At 40.4% G+C, this 13,825-nt stretch overlaps 1 protein-coding gene across 1 annotated transcript; it reads right to left on the bottom strand.

Moving 5' to 3' along the window:
• Positions 1-9,869: 9,869 nt before the first annotated feature.
• On the bottom strand, positions 9,870-12,461 carry CB1H8orf48 (chromosome B1 C8orf48 homolog). The gene is made up of 2 exons (XM_047857566.1): positions 12,423-12,461; positions 9,870-12,279 (listed from the first exon to the last, which is right to left on the bottom strand). Exons 1-2 carry the CDS (start codon positions 12,459-12,461, stop codon positions 11,320-11,322), a joined length of 999 nt encoding a protein of 332 aa, XP_047713522.1. The 3' UTR covers positions 9,870-11,319.
• Positions 12,462-13,825: the final 1,364 nt, after the last annotated feature.

Raw genomic sequence — 13,825 nt, forward strand, 5'->3', positions numbered from 1 at the left:
CTGTTTTTAATCTCTCACTTTTTGGCTGTAGTTAAAATGAAACACACCCTTTAAAAGACAGTATTGTCACTTCAAATGTGAGGGGTTCATGGAGTGGCCACTCACAGAGTTCTGAATCTTCTAATAAGAATGGTTTCTGTGCTTGCACAGTCTTGTGGTATATATGTGTGTGCATCTGTGAGTGTGCGTGCATTATGAGTATGTGTGTATAAACAATTTCCCTGAATGGTTCTAGAGGTATGTGTATTTCTAACACCCCACTGCACAAACATACAATCCTAAGTTTACAAATTCCTCTGTTATATTATTACATTGAGGTCCCTGACATAGGTGGATATTACTTAGTTTTGGCAGATTTCTGGTACCTTAGAGTGATCAAAACTAGGTAAGGAAGAGCAAGTCTTACTTGACCACTCTCTGCCAGCATCTCAAATTCAGCGGATCTTGTGGTAATGGAAGTGTTCTTTTTTTTTTTTAAAGTTTATTTATTTTGAGAGAGAGAGAGAGTGCACGAGTAGGGGAGGGGCAGAGAGAGAGAGAGAGAGAGAGAGAACCTCAGGCAGGTTCCATGCTGTCAGCAAGGAGCCCGACACGGGGCTCAAACTCCCAAACCATGCAATGGCGACCTGAACCAAAATCAAGAGTCGATGCTCAACCCACTGAGCCACGTAGGTGCCCCATTTGTTTTTAAATGTTTATTTATTTTGAGAGAGACGATCCCAAGCAGGCTGCACACAGCCAGTGCAGAGCCCAACATGGGGCCCTGAACTCATGAACCATGATCATGACCTGAGCCAAATCAAGAGTCGTATGCTTAACCGACTGAGCCACCCAGGTACCCCTGGAACTGTTTTGTATCTCCACTGTATCAACATCCTGCTATGATATACTATTATAGTTTTGCAAGATGTTACAATCGAAAGAAACTGGGTAGATGGTACATCAGATCTCTCTGTACTATTTATTAGAACTGCATGTGACTCTATAATTATCTCAAAATAACAAGTTTGTTAAAAACTCCATCAGTTCAGTTATTTCACTCTCCCCCAAGAGAACAAACCTCTTATCTTTAATGTCTGCTGATGACACCAGCGCATAGCTGATGGGAACAGAGGCATCAACTTTGTTCTTCCCTACCAACCCCCCCACCCCATTCAGTCTTAAGTCCTGCTGATTTACTTCCTGTTTCTAGAACCCACCTATCTCTTCCTCTCTTTCTCTTTCCCACTGCTGATGCGGAGCTTCAGAGCATTATTATCTCTTTCCTTGATTAACAAAACAACCTCAGAGTTGGTCTTCCTGCCTTCAGCCTTATCATTCCAAAAAAGTAGTTCTAAATGCAGCTGTGTATTATACTCCCTTGAGAAGCTTCTGAAAAATACTGTTGCCACATCTCTGCCCCAGCACAAGTCAGAATGCCTAGAAGGAAAGCCTGGGTAGTGGTTTATTTTGAGAGCTTCTCAGGTAATCCTAATGTGTAGCATGATTGAAAAGTATTATCTTGACTACCTGTCCTCAACTTAAGATTCTAGAGTGATTTAGCTAAAATGAAATTCTGGCAATTTCATTCCAATCCTTTACCTGCCACCCCCTCTGCTTGGGTTTGAATTGGGTTCCACTCCCCTCCTTCCCCGCTTACATATCAAAGTCCTAATTTACATATCAAAGTCCTAATCTGAAGAATGTGACTTTAGTTGGAGATAGGATCTTTAAAGATAGTCCAGTTAAAAGGAGATAATTGGGGGCGCCCCGACTGGCGTCCTCATAAAGGGGAAATTTGCACATGCACACAGGGAGGACTCAACCTGACAGGAAGGCAAAGATTGGGATAATGTGTCTATAAGCCAAGGAATATAAAAAATTGTCAGCAAACCACCAGAAACTAGGCAAGAGGAAGAGACAGATTGTCTTACACAGCTTTTTCCCCCCTAAAGAATCCGTGTTTTGCTAAGGAATTAGTAAGTTTGTACGGCCTATACTGTAAAATGAAAATATTAAATATCATATTTATGGTATTATCTTGAAGAGAGTGGTTGTGCAAATGTTTTTTTTTTTTTTTTTTTTTTTTCCCCTCATACCACTTCATTGTGGAAGAAAATCTCTCCAGGGGTGTGCATGATCACATCCTGACTTTGGAAAAGCTGCCATCCTGGAGCAGAGTGTGATAACCTCCAGAGGCAATAGAAACGTTCTTTCATTTAAGAGATGAAGTCAAATGGATGGGGTGTTTTCCTCAAAGCTTTCTCCCCCATGGGGACTAGAATTTTGTCCATGTAGTCTACCTACTTCACACACACACACACACACACACACACACAGGTTGTTGTTATTGTTGTCTTTAATGCATTAAAATTTTTTCTAGGTGACTTTGATGTGTGCACTCCACGTTGTGTGAAATACAGTAATTTTTTTTTTTTTGATGGAAGGAAGAAATTAAAAACAAAGAAGGAAGAAAAGAGGGAGCTCAACAAGGGGAATGGGTGTCTCAAGGCCCAGCATCCCTGGTCAAATTCCTGAAAATTATTTAAGTGGAAGGCCTCTACATCTTTATTTATTTATTTTTTTAACATTTTATTTTATTTTTGAGACAGGGAGAAACAGAGCATGAACAGGGGAGGGTCAGAGAGAGGGAGACACAGAATCTGAAACGGGCTCCAGGCTCTGAGCTGTCAGCACAGAGCCCGACGTGGGGCTCGAACTCACGGACCGTGAGATCATGACCTGAGCCAAAGTTGGCCACTTAACCGACTGAGCCACCCAGGCGCCCCTACTACATCTTTAACACTATCAAGAAGTAGCAGTTGTCACTCTCTGTGGCCACCATATTAAGCCCAGTATCTTTTAGGCCGTTTTGGGATTTGGAGGCAACTTAGTCCTCCCTTACACATTTTACTTAAGTCTGTTTCTGCTATTATTTACAAATAGGCCCATCTTGAATTGGGGCCCCTTGTAACAAAGGGCTCTAGACTTTGTTCAAATTGCAATACACAGGTAGTTCCGTTAGTGTTCCCTCTCCCTGCCCCCAGAGAATCAGTCACTGGAGAGGTTTTAGCATGCTTCTCTCACACTTGTCATCCTTCCTAAAATTTCTGGACCACCCATAGATTTTTGGTGGCGTCACTGCCCTTCTCGGTTCCATTAGAGTGGCAGTTAGGGACTGCAGACTGAGCTCTTCTGGAAACATAGGTTCTCACAGGCCCTGAGTCTTTGAAGCTCCATATCGTTCTGAAGGTCATGGAGGCAGCATTCTACAAGCTCAGCAGAAACACCGGAGCCTCCCCAAGAGAGAAATGTTACCTACGAGATACAGCGAAGTCTGGACCCTTAGGAGTATTCCACCTACAAGAGAGGGGGACCTGTTGCTTCTCTTTCAAACCCCTGGTTACTTAGGTAGCCCTTTGGGATCCCATGAGTGAACAGCAACGGGGGCGTGTACCCTTTATGGACAGCATCAAAACAGCACAGAATGGAATTTACTGGAGAGCTTCTGCTTTTAATTCCTTAATCTGGACGTCCTTGGCAGAGAATGGGAGCCAAGGGTCAGCCAAATCAGCTGAACTTTAGGCAGTCATCTTACCCTGGCCAACAATTGATTCCATCTGTGCCTGTTGACAGACTCGTGGGCCATTGCCAGCAGCTCCACCAATGAGAGCAACAGCAATTACGTATCCAAAGTTTCTATCTTTGGTGAACGTAACTATGGGAATCTCTTGCCTGACCGATCCTCAAAATATAAATCAAGGTTACATATTAAAGCCACAGTACATCCACGTTGGAGCTCGTTGTTCAAAGTGACCATTTCACTTCTAAAAATACACAATGCTGGTCTCTTGAACAAGTGGTAGGTGGGACTTCTATTACCCTCACCAGTTTCAGGCTACAGGATTCACAGAGCGTCATTACAGCATACTTTAATGAGTCAAAATTTCATTTAATGCAATATAGTGTATTTCCGTCATCAGTCAGATATCAGGGGTGAGTTAGTCTAAAGAGTCTGATTACATTTTTGATGTTTGACAGTCAAAACTTGCCAGCCCCACCCTTCTGCCCTACATTTGGGTTAGCTAAGAAGAAAGCCCAGGTGCTCCCTTATTTGTTACTGGCAGGAAATTCAAACCATGCTGGTCCCAGCACACAGGTGGGAATCCTCACCTCAGCTCCAGTCTCTAATGGCAAGAAAAGCCAAGGCAGCCTCTTTTCCTCTTTTTGGAGCCATTTGGAGATCTGCTTGGGAGTTTGCCCTTTGTCCCTCCGAGAAGACTTCATTATGTGAGTAATAAACCTTTCGTAACCTCTCAGGCATTGTGTGGGGTCATCAGTCTTGACATCCAAAGCAAATTTTTGGTGGCATGCACCACAATGTACTTTCTCCTAAACCTCAGTTAATACGTCAACAAACAGTGGGGTCAACAAAACCAGGCGTTAAGATTATTTCTGCCACCCTGATAGAATTTTGCATTTTTCCCTGTAATTTGAGTCTGCCGCAAGTTGGAAATTTTCTGTATTTCCTATTCCAAAGGGTATTAGCAACTGAGAAGTTCAGCTGACTTTTCCTTTTCTGTATGTTAAATTAACTATGTATGTATGTCATTTTCATCTGTCAATTCCAGAAAAAAAATGAGGGGCTAAGACCACACCTAGGTAGAGCCACAATTCCTATGTCTTTGCAACTTGTTCATGCTGCTGCAGATACAACTAAATTACTATATTAGGTTCCATCATGAAACAAACTAATATGTTTAAAATGGGAGATATTCTGAGCTGGGTGTCCCAAACATTCCTAAATAGCTCTGAGACTGGAATTTGAATGACTCAGATGTTCAGAACTGAACTTTCTTTTCTCTCCGTCTGACACATCACTTACTTCTGCCTTAAGGATTTCATTATTATATTGTTTATTAAAGGCATAGAGATTTGCAGAGGCAGAAATTTTTTATAACAATTCTAGATGACAGAAGGTAAACTAAATAGATGCATATTTATGTAATTTGTATCTTACAATTACACAAATTGTATATTTGTATATTCCTAAGTTGCTGGATGCGTTTTTAGTGCACTGGGGAAATATGTGGTTTTTCAGCATCTGATCTGTTGGACTTTCTTTTCCAGCTGTACCGGAATCTCTTGAGTGCAGCTATAAAGAGTTTGGAAAAAGGATATTCATTCCTTTTGGATGTACTCAGAGGCAATAAAAAATTTTGTTCAAGTTTAGCAACAAGAAACTTGTTGCTTCAAAACTGCAGAAACCCATGAATTATCTTTATTTTTTTAATTAATTTATTTTAAGAGAGAGTGAGCAGGGGAAGGGCAGAGAGAGAGGGGGAGAGAGGGAACCCCCAGATTCTGCACTATAAGCACAGAGCCTGACGCTGGGCTCTATTTCATGAACTGTGAGATCATGATCTGAGCCAAAATCAAGAGTCGGATGCTTTAACTGACTGAGCCACCCAGGAGCCCCTGAATTATCTTTAAAATGAATAATCCAGATGATCTTTTTTTCTATCTGAAAACGTGGATTCCAAAGAAATATTTTTATATTTTTTAAAATGAAAACTGTATTAATCAGTCACATACTTCTGGAAAGATGTCTTATCAAAAACATTCTATTAATTTGCCACTGAGAAAACGTATGTGTATTCATGATAAAAGGGAAGCATCAACCCATGGAAAGAGAAAGAAAAAATGATAGCTGCACAAAAGCAAAATGTTGACAGAAAAGGGTATGCCCGAATTATTTTTCCTATTTTGGTGCAAAAGACATATTAAATTTCATTGCGTTGATGCACTTGTTTTTCCACCCATGAAGCTTTTGTTGGGCCCCATTCATGCTCAACTGATATGATATAATGTAAAGTCTCTACGCTTGAGATGCTCACAACCAAGTAATAAGGAAAAACATGTTGAGACACAAGTATTCTAATATGAATTTATATTAATCCCATAGGAGCATGATTGATTTTAATTAGTCAATTGTTTTAGGGTTATCAAATGAGTGCCATGAAAACAAGGTTTTAGGTTGGGCAAAATGGTACATCAAACCATATGATCATCTCAATTGATGCAGAAAAAAAATTTTTTGGACAAAATTAAACATTTTTTTGTGATAAAAATTTAACAAGTTTAGAAGGGAACTTCCTCAATATAAGAAGCCCACTTATAAACAACCCACAACTAACATCATATTCAATGGTCCAAGACTGAAAGCTCTTCCCCTCAAACCAGGGACAAGACGGGGGAGCCTGGGTTCCTGTGGGTTAAGCATCCAACTTTGGCTGAGGTCATGATCTCAGGGTTTGTGGGTTTGAGCCCCGCATCAGGCTCTGTGCTGACAGCTCAGAGTCTGGAGCCTGCTTTGGATTCTATGTCTCCCTCTATCTCTCTGCATCTCCCTGCTCACACTCTATCTCTGTCTCTCAAAAATAAACAAACATTAAAACAATTAAAAACAAAAACAAAAAACCACCAGGGATAAGATGAGGATGTCTGTTTTCACCACTGGTATTCATTATAGTACTAGAAGTGAGAACCAAATTAAGCAAAAAAGAAAAAGAAAAAAAAATATCCAAACTGGAAGGAAAAAGTAAAATTACCTCTGTTCACAGATGACATAATCTTATAGCTAGGAAACTCTAAATAATCCACTAAAAAAAAACCCCAAAAACCTGTTAGAGCCAATAAGTGAATTGAAACAAATTTTCAGGATCCAGAATCAACATGCAAAAAATCAGTTGTGGTTTTATTCACTATCAGTGGACATCCAAGAAGAAATTGGATTGGAAAAAACTTCATTTACAATAGCAAACAAGGGAATAAAATACAGTGCTTAGGAACAGATTCAACAAAAGAATCCTACAACTTATACACTGAAAACTACAGAACACTGCTGAGAGAAATTAAAAGCCTACATTAATGAAAAAACATCCCTTGTGCTTGGATTGGAAGGAAGACTTAATATAGTTAAGATGACAATATTATCAAAGCAATTTACAGATTCCATGCAATCCCCATCAAAATTCCAATGATGTTTATTGCAGAAATGGAAGAAACCATCCTAAAATTTATATGGACTCTTAAGAGACACTGAATAGCCAAAACAGTCTTGAAAAAGAATAACAGAGAAGAAGATTTCACATGTACTGATTTCAAAACTAACTACAAAGCACAATAATGAGACATTGTGGTACCAGCATAAGGAGACCTACAGATCAGTGGAATAGCATTTAGTGTCTAGGAATAAACCCTCAAATTTATGGTGAACTGCTTTTTGACAGGAGTGCTGAAACTGTTCAATGGGGAAAGAGCAGTCTCTTCAATAATTGTGCTGGAAAAACTGGATATCCACATGTAGAAGAATGAAGCCTTACTTCACACCATAAATAAGAAAATTCAAAATGGGTTAAAGACCTAAACACAAGACCTAAGGCCACAGAACACTTAGAAGAAAACAGAGGGACAAATACACATGACCTTAGATTTGGCAGTGCTTTCTTAAATATGACAACAAAAGCATAAACAACAAAAGAAAAAACAGACACATTTGACTACATTAAAATCCAAAAGTTGTATGCACCAAAGAACACTATTAAGAGACTGAAAAGGCAACCCACAGAATGGAAGAAAATATTTGCAACTCACATATCTGATAAGATTTTCAGATCCAGAATATATCAATAACTCTTCCAATTCAATAAAATAGTCAACCCAATTAAAACAAAAAAGGTCTTTGAATAGACATTTCTCCAAAGATGATGCACATATGGCCAATAAGCACTTGAAAAGATGCTCAACCTCATCAGGCAAATGAAAATCCAAAGTGAAATGAGTTGCTGCTTCACACCTACTTGCATGGTTATTTTTAAAAAATAGGACATAACAAGACATGGAAAATTTGGAACCCTTGTACCTTGCTCGCAGAAATGTAAAGTTCTGTAACTGCTGTGGAAACCATCTGGCAGTTCTTCAAAAAGTTAGAATTACCGTGTGACCCAGCCATTCTACTTCTAGGTATCGACCCCAAAGAATTGAAAACGGGTGTCCAAACAGATACTTGTATGCCAACACTCATAGTGGCATTATTCACAGTAACCACAAAGTGGAAACAACCCAAGTGTCCATCAGCAGATGAATGAATGAACATACATCTAATGTATATGCAAGTAACGGTATAATATTCAGTCTTAAACAGAATGAAATTCTGATACATGCTACGATATAGGTGAATCTTCAAAACGGTGTGTGGTAAAATAAGCCAGACACAGAAGAACAAATATTTTGATTCCATTTATATGAAATGTCTAGAATAAGCAAATTCATTGACACAGTACATTAGAGGCCAGCTACCAGGGACTGGAAGGAGCAAATGGGGTGGGGGGGGGGGGTTATTGCTTAATGGATCTGGAGTTTCTGTTTGGGGTGATGAGAAACTATACAACATTGTAAATGTAAATTATGCCACTGAATGGTACAATTAGCCATGGCTAAAATAGCAAATTTTATGATATATATACGCACACACACGTTATAACGGGGGGGGGGGGAACAAGGTACAGAAGAGAGTACATAAGTTACCTTTTTTTTTTTTTTTTTCAACGTTTATTTATTTTTGGGACAGAGAGAGACAGAGCATGAACGGGGGAGGGGCAGAGAGAGAGGGAGACACAGAATCGGAAACAGGCTCCAGGCTCCGAGCCATCAGCCCAGAGCCTGACGCGGGGCTCGAGCCCACGGACCGGGAGATCGTGACCTGGCTGAAGTCGGACGCTTAACCGACTCCACCACCCAGGCGCCCCATGTTATCTTTGATGTTTATGTTTGCATAAACACTTGAAAGGCATAAGAAACTAGCGTAAGTGGCTACTTACGGTTAACATGAATATTCAGCTCATACACACTAATTCAGTTCAGACTGTTTAAAATCTAGAAATACTCTGTCCTGATTGGTAAATGGCCGCTCCCCAATTCCTGCATTTCTTCTACCTCTGCCCTCATGCTGGGATACCCGGTTGTCTGATCATTCAGCAAGTAAAGAGTTAACCCCTGGCAGGCAAGGGTCTGGCTGGACAGCATAGAATTAAGTGGGATGGGATGGGATCAGGGTGGTAGGAAAACTGCATACGAAAACCTTTTAACATCATTTTGATTTTTTAAACCGTGTAACTGTATTACCTATTTACTCTAACGAAATAGAAGAACCAAAACAAAATTAAAGAGTACACCAGCTGTAAAAGACAATTAAGAGAATTTGAATAAAACAAATGTTACTTGTAGACCACAGCAGCACAAAGAACAAGAGAGTTCAGAGAGGTGAAAGTTGTGTAGAGGATAAAATATGGGGGTTTGTGGGGGGGGGGAGGCATAGAAGAAGATGAGATTAGATAGGTAAATGGGGACCAGATATGAAGGAACCTCTCTGTGGCATTGGTTAATTTGAGCTATTTCTACAACACTGATCAATCAGTTACTACTTTTTTAATCAAGGAAATAAGTTGAACAGGTCTCTGTGCTAGAAAAATAATTCTGCCAACTGTGCAGACAATGGACTGGAGAGGAGGGAAGCCAGGAGGGAGAGGCTGAGATGACGAGGATAGTGGTCATGAGATGGAAATGAGAAGTCATGGTCAGAAGATACTGAAGAATGATCCAGTGGTCTTGCTGAAAAGTAGTTAGCTTGGGGGTTGTTAAAAGAGGAGGAACAAATAATGACTCTAACATTTCTAGCTTAGTTGACTACAGGGGTGGATTATGACCTTTAATGGGGAATTCTAAATGGGAAATTATTCCGAATTTGATTGTGAAATGTGAACATATTGAGATGGCAAAGAAAGAATGACATAATGTGGATTTTAAATAAAAAGTTACTATGAAAATGGTAATGATTTGTTTTCCATTTTATTTAGGAATGACTAAGAGGAAATATGGTAAATTCTACAGGATACAACAGTATCTTTATACATAAACGAAGGTCTAAACTCCAAAGAGTGTTATTGGAACATGATACAAAAACTGTTTTGTGCTGATTTTTACAAATTTCTTTTTTATTGTGACAGCTTAGGTGTTAGACATGTAGAAAAATGATGTCCAGATGCTGTCAGTAATTCTAGGATTTATGTTTGAATAGGGAAATAACAGATAAAATTTCTCAGAATGCATCTAACACTTTTCCAACAAATGTATTTTCAGATTACCATGGTATTCTCCAGGGGGTGATACTGTTTCATCAGAATGGAAATTAGGAGGAACAAGAAAACTTTCATAGAATCTTTATGAACAAAATGGCTTTTTAGAGCATTCTTTCCTCAATTCTGTATCTATCTCCAGCTTACCCCCTCCCCCCCATCTCCTGCACTTAACCAGGAATATAGTGTATTCAAAGTCTTCATTTCCTTAACTTACATTTACTCCCCAATCCACTTAGTCTGTCTGCCCAATTTCTGTAAGTGAAGTGACTATTGCTAAGGTCAACAGAATCCAACACATAACTAAGTTATCTCACAGGAACTTTCTGTTGAGTTAGCATGCTTAGACAACCCATCCTTTTTGGAATATTCTTTCTTTGATCTCTGTAACATGACACATTCCTGGTTTCCTATGATCATTTCTTCTCAACCTCCTTTGCTGGCTTATTCTCTCCCACCCAGCCGTTAGTTGCTGAATTTCTCAGGGGTTGCTCATAGCCCCTCCTGTCTCTCACTCTACTTTCTTCTAGAAAAGCTCACCATATCTCTTACTTCAAGTCCCAACCAGATGTCAATGATTCCACCACCACCACCCCTCCAACTTTATTTCAAATCTCTAGGCTCAACCTTTTCTTTAGACTGCACCCACAAATAACCAACTGTTTCTCAACCTCTCAATGTGGATGTCTCAAATATACCTTAAACTTTGTCCAGATAATCACACTCTTAATCACTACCATCAAACAAGATCTTTTCCAATATTCCTATCTTAATGATGTTATCTTTCATCCAAATACACAAGTCAGAAACTTAGTAACATTCTTAACATTTACCCTTTATTAAATCCCATATCCATTACTTCACCAAAGGCTGTTATTACCTCCTAACCATCTCTTACATTTCTGTACTTCTTTCTGTTGGTATGGTCAAAACCCTAAACTACCAACATCTCTCTCCTGGATTGTGAAAACTTTGCAAGTATACCAACTACAGTGTTGCCCTCTATAATGTGAAAAAATGTACTGGATGGAAAGTTTTTAGTCGTCACCTCTGTGAAGAAAACATAGCAAAGTCTTAAACTGGTTTCCAAAGTGCCTGTAAAAATGATGATTATTCAAATACACAACAGAAACATTTATTCACATTACACATTATCATTAATAAACACTGTGTCCTGTTTGGATAGCGTAAGTGGTTTGGACAGGTGGTGGAGAAAAGGTAAATGACAAACACTTTTTTCATTCTGCCACACCTGTTCTGTATCTGACCTTTCAAAACCAGAGTTTCTGATCTGACTTTTCTCATTCAGTCTTTTCCAGATTATTTTGGGATCATCTGAAAGCCTGGGGAGGCCCTGATGTGCATCTCCAATAAGGGTAAGAAAGTCTCTGGTATAAAGATGTTCATCCATTTTCTCTTGGAGTAGAAGTGACTCCAGTAAAGTCTTCTTTTGTCTCAGAAAGGTCGATTGAGCCAGTTCTGCTCTTTTTCTGTTGCAACTGGGGCACTGAGAAGAAATGTGTTGATCAGCTGTTGCCACCTGTTTTGGTGCTGTCCTTATGTTTTTTAAGTAGATTCTGTTCAAAAGTTCATCAGGCACAGTACAGTTTAAGGCATCTATCTCTGAAGCCTCTGCAACCAATCTCAGCTGTGGCTTTTTTTGTCTGCTGCTCTTTTTCTCCTTCAAGTTTGCTCTGCGATGGATCAGGCTTATCTTAACGGCGCAAAAAGACTGCCGGGCGTTCAGTTCTTCATCGGATACCCGAGTGCTTTGTGTCTGAAGTTTAGCGTCTGGTTGGTACTGTCCAGAGTTAGTTTCTTTGCCCTTGAGATAGTTGATCCATTTTCTACTGAACTTCTCCTCATTATTTTTGTAGTCTGGAAGCTCAGATTGTTTGTCTCCGTCTTCCAAGGGTGTGGTCGGCTTTCCACTCGCAGGTTTGCTCCCAGAGGCCTGGGGCCAGGGCTGCAGTCCTCCAGAGGAGCTGAATGAACCGGAACTCTGTACCTCATCAGGAATGGTGTCCTCAGAAAGGTCTGCCATAGCCCTCAAGTCCGTTTGGGCCAGTTCCCCTGGCTCTTGTGAATTCCTCTGTGCAGATGGCTATCCCTTTGCATCATACTTGGGTGTTCATCGGCTTTGTTCCGGTCAAGACTGGCTCAGGAACTAGCGAGCCCCGAGCGCACCGAGCGCACCGGGGATCAGTCTCAGGGCTGTAGCTCAGCAAGGCTCCCCTTCCGGGCTACGCCTTCCCGCTGCCTTGGCAACGGGGGCGGCAGCGTCATGCGGTCATGCGCAGTGGGTGCGGGCAAGCGCCGAGCTCCTCCTCTTCCCCCGCCCTCCCCAGCTTCGCCTCTGCGCTGCGCCGACAAGCGCAGGTCTCGCTGGGTGTGCAAGGCTCAGACCATGTTTGCTTTCCAGCGGCTCTTCTGTAGTGCTGTTTTAAATATAAAATCTGACAATCCTTTAGAAAAGCTAACAAACTCCTTTTCCTCAGAGGTCAAATATTTGTCTGAGGCCGACGGGGGATAGGTGGCCTCTGAACTAATTCAAGAATGTTGCCCTGCCCAAATTAAAAAAAAAAAAAATGCTGGCCGAAAAGCGCAAGCAAAAACACCTCTGCAGATCTTCTAGCCAGGAGATCACCTCTTTGTCAACCATGTCTTAGAGTAAATATCGAACTGCTGAAACCATCCTTACAAGACTGCCTGCACATCTTGCACAACTTTCTGTGCTCCAGTATTGGGACGTCAGTCTGTGCTCCGGCTTTGCGAAACACAGGTTCTCAGGTCTTTGGTTCAAGCAGTTCTCTGGCTGGCATGTCAGCACCCCTTCTTTTTATGTGATTTATTATTGTTACCCCTTCAAATCCCATTTCCTCAGGAAGGGCTTCATACCCACCCCTGCCCCGGACTCTTTACAGCCTTTCTTTCATGGTTTGCAGCTATTTGATGACGTCCCCCCACATCACCCCACTAAATTAAAACCTCCCTGACGCATTAGAAGGCGTTAGATACATCTGTTAAGTAAATGCATTGAATGACTCTGAAAACAGAAGTAAATGCAACGTCACAAAGTAGATTCTGTGAAATAAGTACTACCAGGTCAAGGAACTCCCATCTTTATCTTTCTGAACCACCCCCACCCAAACCCATTTACTCTTTTACCTAACATATCCTTTTAGGATAGCCTCTTTTAAAACATGGCGGAATTTTATTAATAACTATTCTCTCGAATCAGAATACGTTGACTCTAAAGATAGACTTTTTTCTAGGTCTTAATAAATGTCTGAGTCTAGGTCTTAGTAAGTATGGGAGACAATTTCAAGAGAATGGGCTCCCTGGTCAGTCCCGTGTGTGTTATTCAAGTCTAACCAGGATATACTTAATGTTATTCCAAAAATGTCCACCTTGGCAAAGAATCAAAAGTCTGAAATGTTCAAAAAGCATCTCTCAAATATGAGCCAGGTTCATATTAATGATAAAGAGATTGCAACTTCATTTATTAAGCCCAGATAATATTTTATCATATGTTAGTCTTTATATAATTTGTGGATAGCTCCAAGTGATTTCCAGCATCTCAATAGCTCAAGATTTCATTTTTTATGTTTATTTTAAAAACCTTCCTTATTGTCTGAATATTGATACGT

The sequence above is a fragment of the Prionailurus viverrinus genome, chromosome B1 (genome assembly GCF_022837055.1).
Source record: "Prionailurus viverrinus isolate Anna chromosome B1, UM_Priviv_1.0, whole genome shotgun sequence".
Classification (NCBI taxonomy): Eukaryota; Metazoa; Chordata; class Mammalia; order Carnivora; family Felidae; genus Prionailurus; species Prionailurus viverrinus.